The following is a 15844-nucleotide window of genomic DNA, read 5'->3' on the forward strand; positions in this document are numbered from 1 at the left end:
AATTCTACTTCTATTGTTAAAATCCTTTTGCAAAGACAACTTGAGTGGATTTAAACCTAATTCTATCAGTTATAACATGTATACTTTATTTATACAGGTAGTTGTGGAATTTGTGTACTTTTATTCAGTCATCATGACCAGGGCTGAAAATGATGTCACTTTTTGCAAAATCAGTAATTAATGACATGTTCTGCATGCTAATAACGTATGTGGACAATCTGATGGACTCTAACTGCCCCTGATGATCACACCTTTCTGTTAATGGCTGAACTCGTAAAAAGCACATGCAGCCTTGTGAGCATCGTGATGAGAGAGAACGGAGGACAGTGTGGATTTAAGCAAACTGTTTTAACAATATTGCACTAATAATCATATTTCTCAATCCAAATCCTGAACCTAGAGTAGCATTTTTTTCCGAATTACATATAAAACTGGAGTGTTTGTGACAAATGCACATTTCTTTCTCACTTACTTGATGTGTGAGAAGAATACACACACAATCACGTTATGTTAGAGCTGAATTCTCTCACTGCTTTCCCATCAGGAGGTATAACTAGCATAGTTATAACTATTTGTCCCACTATGAAGCAAACACAAGCTGCAGCAGAGAAGTGGCACCACACACTAAAGGCACCTCTTGGTTTCTGGCGTGCTGCGTTGCCATACTCACCATCCTTCCGGTAGTAAGTGATCTCCACCTTGCGCTCCTCAGGACCAAGCACAGCCTGTGCCAGCTGGTTGATCGCCTCTTTGTCGGTGAGTTCCCCATGGAGAAAGTCACAGGTGCAGGGCTTCTGCATGATGTCTGATCTTGAGAAGCCCGTCATCTCACAGAAGCTATCGTTGCAGTAGATGATAGCACAGTTCTCCACTCTGGCGTTGGCTATTACAAATTTCCTGTCTATATATATATATATATATATATATTTAGGAAAAGAAGAAGAAACGTGTGAGGCTGTTGGAGATCTAACCGCTGACCTGGTTTCACAAGAAATGTTGGAATAAGATAAGAAAGTAAATACATTAATGAATAAACATGATCACTGGGTGTCATCAGTTCCCGAACTATTAAATAATTGAATGTTTTGGTGACAACTTGTACATTTTCACATAATAAACTGACATAATTTTGCTTTGTGAAGTAATAATAATCCATTCAAGGATTGGGAGGAGTAAGGTACACATGTTTACTCCTTCATCTCGGTGTCTAAAAACATTAGTGGTGTTTCCTTGCAAAATGATACTTACTCTGACCCTCGAATTTCCGAATAATTAATCCCAGGAACGTGTTTTGTGGCGCAACGTGACCTCTCCTCACAGGCATGTTTGTTCACTGGTTATTCCGCGACGTCAAGTTTAAAAAAATCAATCCCGAAGTTGCAGATGTTGGTGCTTCCTTTGAACGCCCGTTCGAAGCGAAGACTCTCCACTTTGTAAAAAGAGAGAGCAGAAAAAAAACATTTTTTTTACTTCATCCAAGAGTTGTTTATCCCGCTTGTGTCCCCAAGCAGGTGAGATGAGAGCCCCCCTCACCGAAACGCGCGGAGTCGGGAGAGGACGTTCGGAGTTGGATTCGGAGCATCGCGCGCTGAGGATGTGTGCGCTCCTGACGTCCGCTTGTTGTGGTGTGTTTGGCTCCGACTGAGAACGCTGGGCTGGTATGCCAGGAGGAGTGACGCGGCTTCCACTGGGCTCTATCTCAGCTCTTGTGTCACGCACAGCAGCTTCATATCAATAAATAAATAAATAAACTAGTAAAAGCTATAGTGTGACAGTACCTATTGAATAAAGGAAGAGTCTTTTAATTTAGCGATTATTATAATGAATTGTTCCAGGGTGAACTTTATTTCAGGAAAACAGAGCAGAGTTTGGACATTAGTGCAGATTACATTATTGGCTGTACCCACATTAAACCCATGAATCAATGAGCTCATATGCTGCAGAAAATTACTGCAATATATGCTGTTAATTACTCAAGGGCATCTGATTTGAATATGACTCTAGAGACTGTTGGCCTCTGATGAAAGGATGTTTTTAAACTTTAAAAAGTGTGTGTGTGTGTGTGTGTGTGTGTGTGTGTGTGTGTGTGTGTGTGTGTGTGTGTGTGTGTGTGTGTGTGTGTACATAAGAGCAGTGTTGTGGGAAGAGCAGCGTTGTGGGAAAAATGTTTATTTGCTTTCTTGTGCAACTCACATATTTGCATATCTCATTAGACTTTCATTTCATAACATCAGCTTTCACAATTTGGAAGTTGACTCTGGAGACTAAGAAAGTAGATTATAAGGTGTCCATGCCTACAGTGTTTCACTCAGGGCAGGAAAGCAATATTTCTCAGGCTGCACAAACTCTACAGTATTAAATTCTGTTTATGTGTGTTATGTAACACCAGCAAGAAAACACTTTTTTTTAAATTTTCGTTAAAAGAAAAAACTGATTTAGCTGAAAAATATGCAGCGTTGCTTGACTTGTGAAATGTCCACTTTTCAGAAACTTAAAACATAAATGTTTATTGAAGCAACCTGCATGAGTTAAAACATTTACACTTGATAAAAACACACACACACACACGCACGCACGCACGCACACACACACACACACACCTTGTATTAGAAAATTCCTAAAAATATACAGAATAAAACTTGAAAACGTATTGAAATGTTAAAACAATCATCTCATTTTCAGGTTTGACTCTATTCTCAGATTGTCTTCATTTCTTCACCGTTGCAGCTACAGATCAAATCCAGTGTTTGACATGTTCCTGATTCTTCTTTGGTCCACAGTCATTTTCTTTGTTTTGGCAATTCATGATGAGATGATTGCGACAACATGCCAAAAATTGGCCCATCAGCTCTGTACTCAGTCTCTTGTCCAATTCTGATACACAGGGCAGCTGCAAAGTGTTTCTGCTGCGGAGAGGACTCAAACCAGTGCTGAAAGTCCAATGTGGAAAGTGTAAAAAGTAATGATGAGAGTAGTAGTAGTAGTAGTAGTAGTAGAAGTAGAAATCCAAAAATGTTCAAATGAAGACAACTGGACTTCTTTGGTTTCTTGAAGATGTTTCACTTCTCATCCAAGGAGCTTTGTCATTTCTGACTGGAATATAAGCTTGACCCTCCCATATTCCAGTCAGTCCAGTTGCCTTCATTTGAATCCGTTTGGATTGCTATAACCTGGATGACAGAGAACCTTCACCAGCAAACAGTAGTAGCAGTAGGGGTAGTAGTAGTAGTAATAGTAGTAGTGGTAGTTGTAGTAGTAGTAGTAGTGGTAGTAGTATTAGTGGTAGAAGTAGTAACAGTTGCAGTAGTAGTAGTTGTTGTTGTTGTGTAGTAGCAGTGGCGGTAGTAGTAGAAGTGGCAGTTGTTGTTTTTGTGTAGTAATAGTCGTAGCCCTCTTAGTTATTTTTGTGATGAATGAATTTTTGCAAAGCAAAATTAAACAAGAACTAAATGAAAACTTACGTAAATGTGTACTTCTGTAAAGACTAAATTATGATGAATATTGAATGCTGCTTTTTTTCATCTTTGTACATTTTGAAATGGTACAGTTTACAATTAGTGAACAGAGATCTGATAAAGCACAGCTCTGAAGATGAGTTTTTGTATTCCCTTCAAAGGTAAGTAAATATGTTTATGTCAGTTTGATGAGATGGACACAAACCCTAACCCTAACCCTCTAAAGTCAGAATAGCAAAGGTTGTGTGTAAATGCAATGGGCTTCAAATTGTGAAGATTGCAGACATTTTTTTTGTGGTTTCTAGTGAAAGGTATTATGTAATTAACATGTGCTGAAACCTATTTTTTTCTATTTTTTCTTCAAATTTAATCAGGATAACATTAACATGATGTGATTTTGGCTGTGAGGCTGGCTGTTTCACTGTCCATGGTGCTGAAGTTTCAGCTCCACTTTGTGTGTTCCTCAAGTGTTTGTGAGAAAGGATTTACTTCAGTTAGCGTTATTGCATTCTTAAAGTATGTTCTCTTACTCTTCATCACACACACACACACACACACACACACACACACACACACACACACACACACACACACACCCTCTTACATTTTCCCTCGGATTTTCATGAATGGATGGATGAAAAGCAATCGTCTCATTTGCATGCACTCATTCAAGCGCAAGTGATCTCTGCCGACTGTGGCCACGTGGTGAACAAATGAAAATGTATGCATAATATAAAGCCTCACTTACAGTCTCAAAACATCTGGCCCAGAATTTTCTTAAGCCCATCAAACATCTGGCCAATTGAGAGCCAGAGCTTGCACAGTTAGTGCATCCAGAGATCATGCAGATTTCATCAGTGTTTCATGATTTCTTTCCCACGCTGCCATTCTCAAATAAATAAACAAAAAAAAAATAATTTAAACATTGCATACCTTTCACAGTCGTTAATTAAAATGCTGTTGCATATCAGCATTAGAGTTCTTTTTTGGTTGTTCTGAAATATTTATCTGCAGAGAGAGGCATGATGGGTAAGACAGGGTCAACATGTACCTCTCTTGGTCAACAAACAAATCCGAGCGCCAATCCCCAATAAACAGGCTCCCTCCTCAGGGTCTGGAAGCGGTTTAGGAAAGGATTAAACTCACTCTGGGCCAGCCCTCTCTTATAACAATCTGGGTTGGGGGGGGGGGGGGGACCACATCAAATCAAAATCCCTTCAAACAAGCAGCAACGCTGTAAACAAAATGGTGCACCAAAAGTCTTGAAATGTGGCAACAGTTGTGTCCAGTGAGCCCTTTTTAAATGATTGTTAATTCTAATCCTCACTAGTTGCATTGATGACAGTTGCTGTGGCAGATATGAATTCATTAAATGAAAAAGCAACACTTTGATTTGTTCTCAAAGTCTGCCTTCTTTTGGAAGCCTGGGGCAAACAGTTGTTCTGCACTGTGAAATCAGGAAAGACAGCATGGAAAGGAAGTCTGCTTCTTTGCAAACTGCAGGCAAAATGAGATCTCCTCAGGTCACGCCATTTTTCTAATCAAATCACAGTCAGACTGCAGCTGCAGCTAGTAAAAGCAAATAGTAGTAGAGAGGTTCAGTGCACAAATGGGAATAAATGTTCCTATCCTGTGTGTCTCAGAGTAGTTTACAACTATTTTAGTATTGCTGTATCAGAAGGTGGATAGCAAACATAATCTGAGAGCAACACTAAAGTAAAGAGTCTTTAACACTATTTCTTTCAAACTGGTATCACTGGTTCTTGAGCCAGAAACTTGAGCAACGTCATGTGTGTGTGTGAATGGGTGGATGACTGATTGTGTTGTGAAGCACCTTGTTTTTTTTTAGAACCCTAAGAAGACTCTATACAAACATAAGCGTTTACCATTCACGTTGGAAAGCACTATGAAGCCCTCTGTTGACCAAAACCTGCAATTAGCAGTTTTTTGATTCAGGTAGGGACACTAGTGGGAGGTCTCTACCTGCTTTACAGCAATAGCTGCTTACTGTGCCGGTAGCTAGGTTAGGAGCTAGCTTTTTCAGTTAGTCAACCATCAAGAAGAAGAAGTTTGCTTCTTTTGTTGTCATCATGGCAGCCTGGAAGTAAAAGTAGGTAAGTAATGTAGGTAAGAGCTAAAACCAGACAGAACGTGAGTGTGGCCTACACTTTGTTAGTGAAAAGGAGGCTATGAAATTACAAACTGATGGTGACCTAGCTTTGTTACTACTGTTATATTATTTTTGTCCAACATGGAGATCTTTTCACTTCATGACTTATTTAGCATCAGTTGGCTTGTGCTCGCTGTAGCTTGTTCTTAGTGCTAGCTACAGCAGGCTGTGGCAGGGTTGTTTACAACAGTTGTAATTTCGCTATCTACCAGTAGGAGGGAGAAACAAGTAAATATATTAGGTGTTGCTTGCATGTATGTATGTATTTTATTTTAATTTTTTTGCATTATTTGATAAAAAAAACGGAACAAAGTTGTTTTAACATGCATTTTATTTTGGGAGAGATAAAACGATTATAAAATAAAATGCATAACGTTTAGGAACTGTCAGGACGGCATGTTCTTTAACGACATCACATCTGATTTTTCATCTCAGAGTGGAGCGAGTCACCTCTGCTTGAGCCCTCAATTTTCTGAAAGTAAGTGAAAAAGATGACTGTCAATTTCTTGGCATTTGACTGGTCTGCTGAGTTGTAATAGTGGAGATTTCAAAAGGGAGGACAGTCCTCTAATGAAAAGAGAGCACCCTCAATTAACCTCTATTCGAAAGCCTTCATCGTCGACCAACGGACTGAACGTCCACCTGCTCAGGCAGAGATTACTGATTCACATCTGGACTTCCATGTTGAAACACAGAAAGACAAATTCTGCTCAGAAAACAACAATGATTTATATTACGTTCGTATAGTCTGACATTCTTGATGAAATCATGTAAAATACTCCAGCTTTATGGATTCATATGATTTTATCAAGTGTGGATGGATAGTGTGCAGTGTTGTTTTGAAATTCATCAAGCCATTCATTCATTCAGTCTGTCATTCATTCATTGCACATAATCTCTGGGAATCTAGAGCAATCTGCAGAACAGCAGCCGCCACCGCAGCATGAACCGTCCATCGCCTAATCCAGGTCTCACGACAGAAAGGCTCACTCTCTCTCCCTCTTCCTCTCTCACTCTCTCGCTCGCCCTCCCTCCTTCATCTTCCAATGCTATGGCTGTCCCCCGTACACTCACGCTCATGGAGCACAGTCGCAGGGCTTACTCATGGTTCGCATACGCCATTACAGCCCCATCTCTGAGAATAATCCAGTGCTGCAAAACACTGCTTCCTCTGCTGCTGTGCCTTAGCCCATATACCACCGCACACATTTAGCACCATCTGCTCCCAATGAGAAAAAAAGGCCACCCTGCACTTGTGGCTTAGTGTGAGACCCAACAATATCATTTAATCTGCCAGAGGTCAGTGCTCTCTCTCCCTTTGGCTCTGTTACAAATGTTCGACTTGTCACACAGGCAGGAAAATGTTCTTTGATACATGATTTCTCTAAATAACATCATAGAAGTTTATCCTTAGTGGTACCCTGTAAGCTGAGATTGTTTTGAACCATCTTAGATTACATATTAGTTTGCAGAGTCAGATATATAGCTGCATCTTTGCTTGGTGTCATCGATGCTCAGACCTATGTGTATACAGCTGCAGTCTTTAGGCACGTTCACCATTTGTCGCCTCCCACAAAGAGGCTACAAAGTCATCTCTCTGTGAACTGCCGCCGGGATCAGTTGCCATTCCTCTCTATCCAAGCTGTGGCTGCTGACTCATCACAAGTCCGGACAACATCTGTAGGTCATCCATCCATTGTTGTTTGTCTGATGGGCTAGAAAGGGATACTAATAACAAAAGCATTATCAAGTTTTAAAGGAGTCAAGGTTTTTTTCATGAAATTTATTCTAAATACATCAAAGAAGGTATGTCCAAAGTTTGGCCCAGGGGCCACATATGGCCCGTTTAGTTGTTTTGTGCAGCCCCTAATTTTATTTCTAGAATTATGTATTTTGTCTCATCCAGAAGGGTTTCTAACTTTCCTCTGTTAAGATTTTTACTAATACGCCTATTTTGGATGGTGGGTTTTAGAGTTTTTTATGTTCTTTCTTGTTTCATGATATGTATTTATGTTTTGTTTTAAGCTTATTATTTAAATTTCCTTTTTAATGCATTATATATATATATATATCTTGGTTATTTTTAGGGGTACAAATTATAAAAAATTACCCAAAACATTTTTTGCATCATTTAATCAAGAAAATCTAAATGTATGCCTCAAAAGGACTAGTAAAGGTGCAATATATAAGAATATAGTGAGAATTTTACAGTGTCAATATCTCAAAAGAGTTTAATGTTTCAGTCATTTTGGTAGGAAGGTTAAACTGAAACATGTTTCAGATCCAGCTGGCTGCAGGGATTGTTAGTTTTTCTCCATTGAAAGCAAAGGAAGGAGGGACATAACTACTGTTTACCGTCAGCGAGCGTGGGGTTGCCATGTCTCCTGCGAGCTAATATTACAGCGCCGACATTTGTAATTTGACAAAGACCAGCAATCAGCTCCAGAGTTGTTTAAAGTGGTTGCAGTAACCAGATTTTACCACAGGATGTCATTTTTACTTCATTTCTACATAATGCATCTTTAAAGCCTGGTTCTCATGAAAGGATTATTTAAATTGTTGGCCATGTGTCAAAGCACGAGACACCACACATGTTGTGATAAAAAAGTCAGTTTTATATCTATGGTAGGTGGGGTGCAGTAACTCAGTTAATACTACACACTTCGGCTCGGATGGGAATTCTGTTGACATAAAACGTGACTTTGAAATGAACAAACATGTCAAAGGAGGAGCTTGCTGCGTTCTTCTATCACCTCACTTTCTGAATGATTACATGTCCCATTCAATAGGCAGCACATTTCTTCATCCCAGAAATCATTCTAAGATGATCCAACACGTTTGAAAGCACAGGGTTATGATCGGAGGGGTACTGATGTCCTTCCGAGCGTACCAGAGTACCTGTTACACACCACACAAGGTAGGATTATCTGATAAGATTATCTTTAGAGTTGTTGCTGTGATATTGCACACTTTAAAGGCTGTTGGAAGGGGCGGAGCTTGTCAAAGTTTGCATGATTATCCTGCCTTGTGATCAGGGCTTTACATATTCGAGCATATTTATCAAATCTTGAATTTATTTCAAGTAGATCAAGTAGACCATTACAAAATAAAATGTCTCAAACAAGGCTTTGTACTTTATTGGAAACCAGTTTTTGCTGATGTGTAAATGTTATATATATATATATATATATATATATATATATATATATATATATATATATATATACATTACAAAAAAGATCAACATTATTATTAGGATTTTTCCCCCAAATATTTAAAAATGTTCATACTGTTAGTTGTAGTTGTCGTCACCAGGGAATGTCTTTATTACACCAGTAAAAAATGCTTCTCCAAGGCTCTGCAGTGAACATTAGGGACCAAAGATCATTTATCTGGGGCGCTATAATGCCTGGTGACATGAAAAGGCCACCATCACCGGACATATTCCTGCTATGAAGCAATTTAGATTCATGAATAACTAAAATGTTGCCAATTAAAATCTGATGCTGCAAGAGAAAGGAAAAACATTGAGTTAAATCACTTCAATTTGGGGGTTTATTAGTCATTATGCAGGAAACAAACAGATGCTGCAAGTCTCCTGTTGCTACGCTCCAGCTGAATTCATGGGGAGCTGTTATCTAATAACACTTGAACAAGCTTTTAGGGCTTACTTTAAAAAAAAAAGCTCCATTATCACTGCATTTAATGTTCAAATTTCCTTTTTTAGGCCAAAGTGGATCTGAGCTACAACTTTTATAGGATTAAATAGTTAGAGTATCATTGAAATGACCGTATTTATCACTATTAAATAGTTTTTAGTCATTTTTCCCTCACTTTTAGTAATCAGTTGTTGTTGTGTATTCTAATTAATTGTTAATGTTTTGACCTTTCTGTCAGATTTATTTTAATCCGGGAAAGAGAAGCATCCTGGAGAAATTTGGAAGAACATGCCAATGCTACAATAGCAAGACCTTTATTTTCTTTCTAAATCTGTTCCATTAAACTGATATGAAGTCAACTTTATTTTATTCTGAAATTCATCCCCCCAAAAATTCTTATTTTACCAAATATTTAGTAAAAAAAATTGTAACTTTTACTGACAGAATCACTGCAAACTTCAGCTGTGGCGGAAGAGTTTCTCCTTGTAACTTTGACGAATAAGTGACGCTCGTTGTAAGACACTTCATTCACATGAAGTGTCTTACAACGAGCCTTTAACTCTCGTAATCCCTGAACTATACAGAGCTAGATGAAGTTTTGGGGCTTTTGTTGTCTCTTCCACTAGGGACAGTATAGGAGAGGGGAGGAGAACGTAGGTAGGAGGAAAGAAGAAGTGAGAGAGTTGAGATGGATGCCTGATTCTGCTAAATGTGACGCAGGGTTGAATAAAGCTTGGAAAAGGAATACTTGCCTACTCGTCATACTTTCTGATACAATGGCCAACCTTAACAGCTTTCATGGATGAATTTTTCATTAATTCACCCTCCAAGTTTAAAAGTGTCCTTTAGTTTTATATCAATGTCTCACAGTAGAAGTCTAAAGTGTCAGTGTGTAACTTTATACCGATAGGCTGCATTCAAGCTGTACTAAAATTAAAGTTAAAGTCTCATTAGTCGTCACACACACTGATGTGGTGAAAGTGCATCTTGGCACTTGACCCATCCCCATGGGGAGTGCTGAGCTGCAGATATTTCTGCGCTTGGGAATTATTGGGTTGTTTACCTCCAATCACAATGATTCATATTCAGTTTGACAGTTGACTAATTGCAACCACAGGCATCAAGTAATGAGGTACAAATACTCCATTACCTTATTTGAGTTGACATTTTGGGTATCTATAGTTGACTGGAGTAATAATTTTACCTACTCCTTATATTTTAGCACAATCGTTTGTACTTTCTACTCCTAACTTTATTTAGCCTCATTTATTCTACTTTATTTCAGCTTGTTAAAAATCACAAAAACAAAAACCTATCTAGATGTATTACATTATATGGATAAAGGGAATTTGATTGGTTGAATAATACTTTTAAACATCTACTGTCGTGACTCGTTATTGGACTGTGCGTGATCTACTGCACTTTGCACACGACACAAACCACGTCCCAGACCAGCCAGAACATTCATTTAGTTTTAATAAAACTAATAAATGCTGTCTATAGACCACCATATGGAGTCACTACGCCCCCTGTTCACTGAATCAGTACTTTTGTGCTTTTACTCAAGTAAAAAGCTTGAATTGATACTTCAGCTTGTACTGAAGTCTTTGTAAATTCCTATACTTCTGTCTGAATTAAGGATGTTTATACTCCTGACACATCTGATTCCATCAATGTCTCTGTTACTCTAGGCGTTCTCACTTTATTTTACATTTTCTCAGCTTCTCACCTCGAACTTTAAAATTCTGTTTCAAACGGCAGTGTTGGTGGTGCATTTTTAATGGGACACCCTGACAGCATCTTTACTCTTTCTAAAGGAGAAACCTGCTCAACAAATGTCAGCAGAATGTGGAAATGCGCTAAATATTGCCAACCTCTTGTCAGATTTTAGATCAAGCATTTCATTACCAAGTAGTAAAATTGCTGGCAGAGCTTTATTGGAGTGATTACCTCTCGTTTTTGCTATCGTTTGTCTGATCAGTGGTTACTATGGAAACTGGTGCCCCTGTAGATGTGCCGTTGCCCTGCTTCTCCTTTCAGTACTTTTCTTACTGTTGTTCTCATAAATGTTTCATTTAAAAAATGCTTTATTCACCAGTGATCTCTGCAAAAAAGAAAAAAAAAGAAAAGAAATACAACAAAGAAAAGTGGCTTTATTGGATGAGGTGGCTAGCAAGGACTAAAATAACCAATGGGTGGATTATGAGCTATTATTACACATCACCCTCACTAGACTGAAGGTGGTCCATTGCACTTAAGAAAAGTCTGCTTCCTGTGCTGTTTGCTTGGCATATGCACACGTGAGGGGTTCCTGTTACAAGCAGCCTGGCTCATGGCTCTCTCTCTCTCTGGAGGGCAGCCAGAAAAAGTCCTTCTGCACATATGAACTAACTGACAGTGATGTTGTCACACATCACATAAGATATCCTACACACATACACACACACACACACACACACACACACACACACACACACACACACACACACACACACACACACACACACACACACACACGCACACACACATACACACACACACACGTACGCACGCACGCACACACACACACACACACACACACACACACACACATACACACACACACACACACACACACACACACACACACACACACACACACACACACACACACACACACAGGAATAGTCTATACTATAATGAAGACAGCTATGGCTGTCTTTTCATTCGGTGAGAACACATTCCCCCTCTGCACCAGCAAATGATGGTTTTACATGTGCCTGTCTCTTGCTAATTTGCCACTTTTCAAAGGTGAAAGGTCCATTTTCTATAGTAAGAGCAGCCACCTAAGCATTTTTTACACCAACCATTATTCAGTTAGAGTGGAGCTGCAATTTTCCGACTGTGCTAAAAATAGTGCAGAGATTGTGTTTTAATGTCCAAGGACTGCGCAGAGAAGAGGCATTTCTTTACAGAAGAGCAGGTAGAAGCTATCTTATCGTCAACTTTTAATGCTCAGATCACATATATTTTTTGTTATGATCAGCTAAATCTGTTAAAATGAGTGGCTTGCTCAGCACCTTTAGCAATTTAATTGAATTAAATTACATTTTTTGAAATTCAGTCAACATTTCTTATATAGATTTATTTTTAATTACTTGCATCCATAAATTAAACAATCCAAACCCCCAGGAAGTTTAACTGTAATTGCTTTTTCCATGGATATATTTTGGTTATTTACTGAAAAATCTCAGTAGTGTAGTTAGTAAAAAAAAAAATCCCAACCTTGTATTTGGAGAGGATTGTGTGCTTCTGTAGAATAAAATTATCAGCTTATGCAAATGTAAGACTGCTACTATAAATAGGAAAATAACCGAGCTACTACTGGCAGTCACCTCGAGCTGCTCTGCAGCTTCCCATGTGATCTGTCTGTCACTCCTCATTCCATGCATCCAGGGTAACTTCAGCTTTCCGGACAGTATACGTGTCATATTTATGTTGCTGCTGTTGCAGCTTGTTTTACTCTGCTTGCTGTCTGCTTTTCACCCCAACGTCCACCTGTAGGCACCAGATTTTACTCTCATGAATGTGTAACATGTTGAAGAAACAGTTTTTTTTAATATGCTCCATTGTTTAAACAGAGTAAGTCTGGCTTTAAAAAAATGTATCTACTATTTTTACATTAATTTATTCACTTATCCAAGTCTTTGTGTAGTCAAATATTAGCAGAAAAACTCTTGGATGTCTTCCACAAAAATAAAGATCCTTAGAAGCATTTTTGCTCTTGCAGGAAGTGTTTTGAAACTCTTGGTTTCATAGCCTGGAGACCGTCTCCTGTTTATAAAAATGTTTTAGTACAAAACCAAACTATGTGGGTCTCATCGGCTGTGCAAGCAGTAAAACAGTTCTGTGCTGACATCAGGTGGTTAACGCAACAAGTTACACCCTCAACACTTTATGGGATGTGATGAGCATTGGACTTTTCCCTCCTCAGCTAAAAAAGTGCAATAAGATCAGGTTTTGCTTACTCGCTGTTGTAAAAGTAATGGTTATGTGATGCAATGAGCTTATTTTTTAAACACATCTGTTAAATTTGCAAAAAACTATGGGTTCTTGTTAAGACACTGGATCACCAGGAGCATCAGTTGTGAATGTAAGCAAATGACTGCACAGCAAATTTAAAGCATGGATTAATATAAAGAAAGAAATAGACTGCTTCTGCACGCACGTTTTGTTTTTAAATGACGTTAAACCAGTAGAGGGCAGTGTTGATCCACATTTAACCCACAGGGCATTCGCCCTACATCTGTCATCTGACTCAATGACCAAAAAAAATACTTCAATATTACATTAGGATAACTATTACATGTGTAATTAACACTGTCTTACTTAAAAACTGATTTCTAATAAAATAGTTGTGTTGCATGCTTATTATCAAAGTCCAATATTCATCCAACGTGTGAAACATAAAAGAATAAATCTAAAACCTTAAAATGCCACATTAGTGTCACATTTTACTGCTGCACAGATGTTTTTGGCAATGTGAAAACAAGATCCAGTCCTGCCTAAAATTTCAGACTAATTTCATCATGAAGACATTTTTACTCCAGATTTTCTACAATAATTAGTGAAGCAAACATACACAGCACCATTTAAATGGTACACTTGGCAGTTTTGCTTGCTTTTAGCACCCGTAGTGTTTGTTTAGTGGAACCAAACAAATAAACTTACCTCCTCGCTGTGCGCTTGTCTTTTTAACACCTTAATCTAATTGCTGAAATGACTCTTCAGCTGTGTTCATGATCGAAAACATGCAAGAAACATGCTGGAAGCAGAAAGCAGCACCAGGTGTGTCAGCTTCATTCAACAGACCAGACTGGCTTTCTGAAGTTGCAAATGCGGTATTCTAGCCACCGAGGGCAGTGGGAGTCTGAGTGACATATCATTAACCCAGTAACGGGTCATTTTAGCACATTGTGGCTCAAAAAATAGTTTAAAAATATGAAAAAGTTACATGGCTTTAAAATACAGCATCTTGGTTATAAACACAAAGCACCTGTGGCTTTAGAAACCCAATTAAATTAATTTTAACTGGAAGAAACTAATAAACAGTTTATTGCCTAGAACGTGCATGCTCCAAATGTGGCTCGGGGACCTTTTGTAGCCCTCAGAAGGATTCAGTGCGACTCCCAATTTCATTTCTAGAACGGTGAAAGTAGGCTGACATACTGTAACATTTTTATATTTTGAGTTTTATTACTTTAACTAATTTAAAGCACTAATAAAAGAAAAATCAACATTAAAGGTTGAATATGTAACACCAAAGCGTCATCTAGTGTGTGGAGGTTGTAGTTGCAACAATAGAACAAGGTTTCCAGCTGTCAAGATGCCAGGTTTGCTGCCAATGCATACAAGGTAAGGACTAATTACTAAATAGTACTAATAAGTTTATTTTACAACACTATTTAATGTTAGCCTTTCTATTATCGCCACCTTCTGGGCTCAGAAGGAGCTGCTTGACTTGCCATGTCCGCCATTTGCCACAGCGCCAGCCTTTCTGTGTCGAGCAGATTGTTTACTGTATTTGGCAACCCACAATGGTGCCCCCTATTGGCAGGTAGATGTAAACAACCCGGTGTTGTGCCCGTCAAAATAAATATTTGATCATTTTTACTTAACTATAGCTTTAAAAGGAAATACAGTACCTTCATTCTGCACACTTCTACCACCAAGTGGAGGTATTATTATTATTTTTTTAAATGTAGCTTTTTATTAAATTGATCCGTATTCAACCTTCAAATAATTTCTGCAATTTTAATAAATAAAAATCTAAATTTTGTGGCCTGCGTGGACATTCAACTTGCAGATTTTTGTCTTTGCCCAGTAAAGTTTAGACACCTCTGGCCTAGAGGGATGGTGTACAATAATTATTTCATGTAATAAAAAAAAAAAAAAAAAAAAAAACCAGGCATGTTGAACATATGATTTTTTGTAAATGAAAAGTCTTGAAAGGCTGGTTTTCAATATATGTATATGTATATATATATATATATATATATATATATATATATATATATATATATATATATATATATATATATATATATATATATATATATATATAACTCAATGTAACTAAAGAAATCCAAGAGTTTGACAAGTGCATTCAAGTGCACAGTGTAAGGCAGGCTGACGTTTTAAAGTCAGGTTTGAGGATAAAAGCGTTAGATGTTTGTGAGCTGTTGTGATGTGCAGGTTAGGTGTAGTGTAGGGTAGGGGTACTTTAAATCCTCTCAAACAACAAAAACAAGAGAAAACCATGTGAACAGTGTTAAAAGTCAGTCTTAAGTGTGGCATTTATGGCACAACGTTGTTCTTGTGAGAAGAAGATTGATGCCAAACCTTTGTAACATTCATATAATCTGAATTATGAATCAGCGTAAGAAGAACCCTATGTACTAAAATGATGAATATTTAAAGGATGGAGAGTAAAGATCATCAAATCGATGAAATATGAATACCAATGTTCTCCTTTTTTAGTCTGATTAGGGGTTAAATACAAGGCTAACTGCATAATTTAT

The 15844-nt window shown here is 38.1% G+C and overlaps 1 protein-coding gene across 2 annotated transcripts in view; it reads right to left on the reverse strand.

Annotated features, from left to right (window-relative positions):
* Positions 1 to 1665, reverse strand: part of LOC107390068 (voltage-gated inwardly rectifying potassium channel KCNH7) — a 55056-nt gene extending 53391 nt beyond the window's left edge. The window contains exons 1-3 of one of the 2 annotated variants that reach the window (XM_054746976.2): positions 1534 to 1665; positions 1249 to 1429; positions 671 to 901 (exon numbers count right to left, since the gene is read on the reverse strand). In XM_054746976.2, coding sequence (XP_054602951.2) covers positions 671 to 901; positions 1249 to 1324 — 307 coding nt within the window. In that variant the 5' untranslated portion in view covers positions 1325 to 1429; positions 1534 to 1665. Of the gene's footprint in view, positions 1 to 670; positions 902 to 1248 lie in introns of both variants that reach the window. The other variant, XM_070543963.1, reaches the window with a different exon arrangement.
* Between the last annotated feature and the right edge of the window lie 14179 nt (positions 1666 to 15844).

The sequence above is a fragment of the Nothobranchius furzeri genome, chromosome 14 (assembly GCF_043380555.1).
Source record: "Nothobranchius furzeri strain GRZ-AD chromosome 14, NfurGRZ-RIMD1, whole genome shotgun sequence".
NCBI lineage: Eukaryota > Metazoa > Chordata > Actinopteri > Cyprinodontiformes > Nothobranchiidae > Nothobranchius > Nothobranchius furzeri.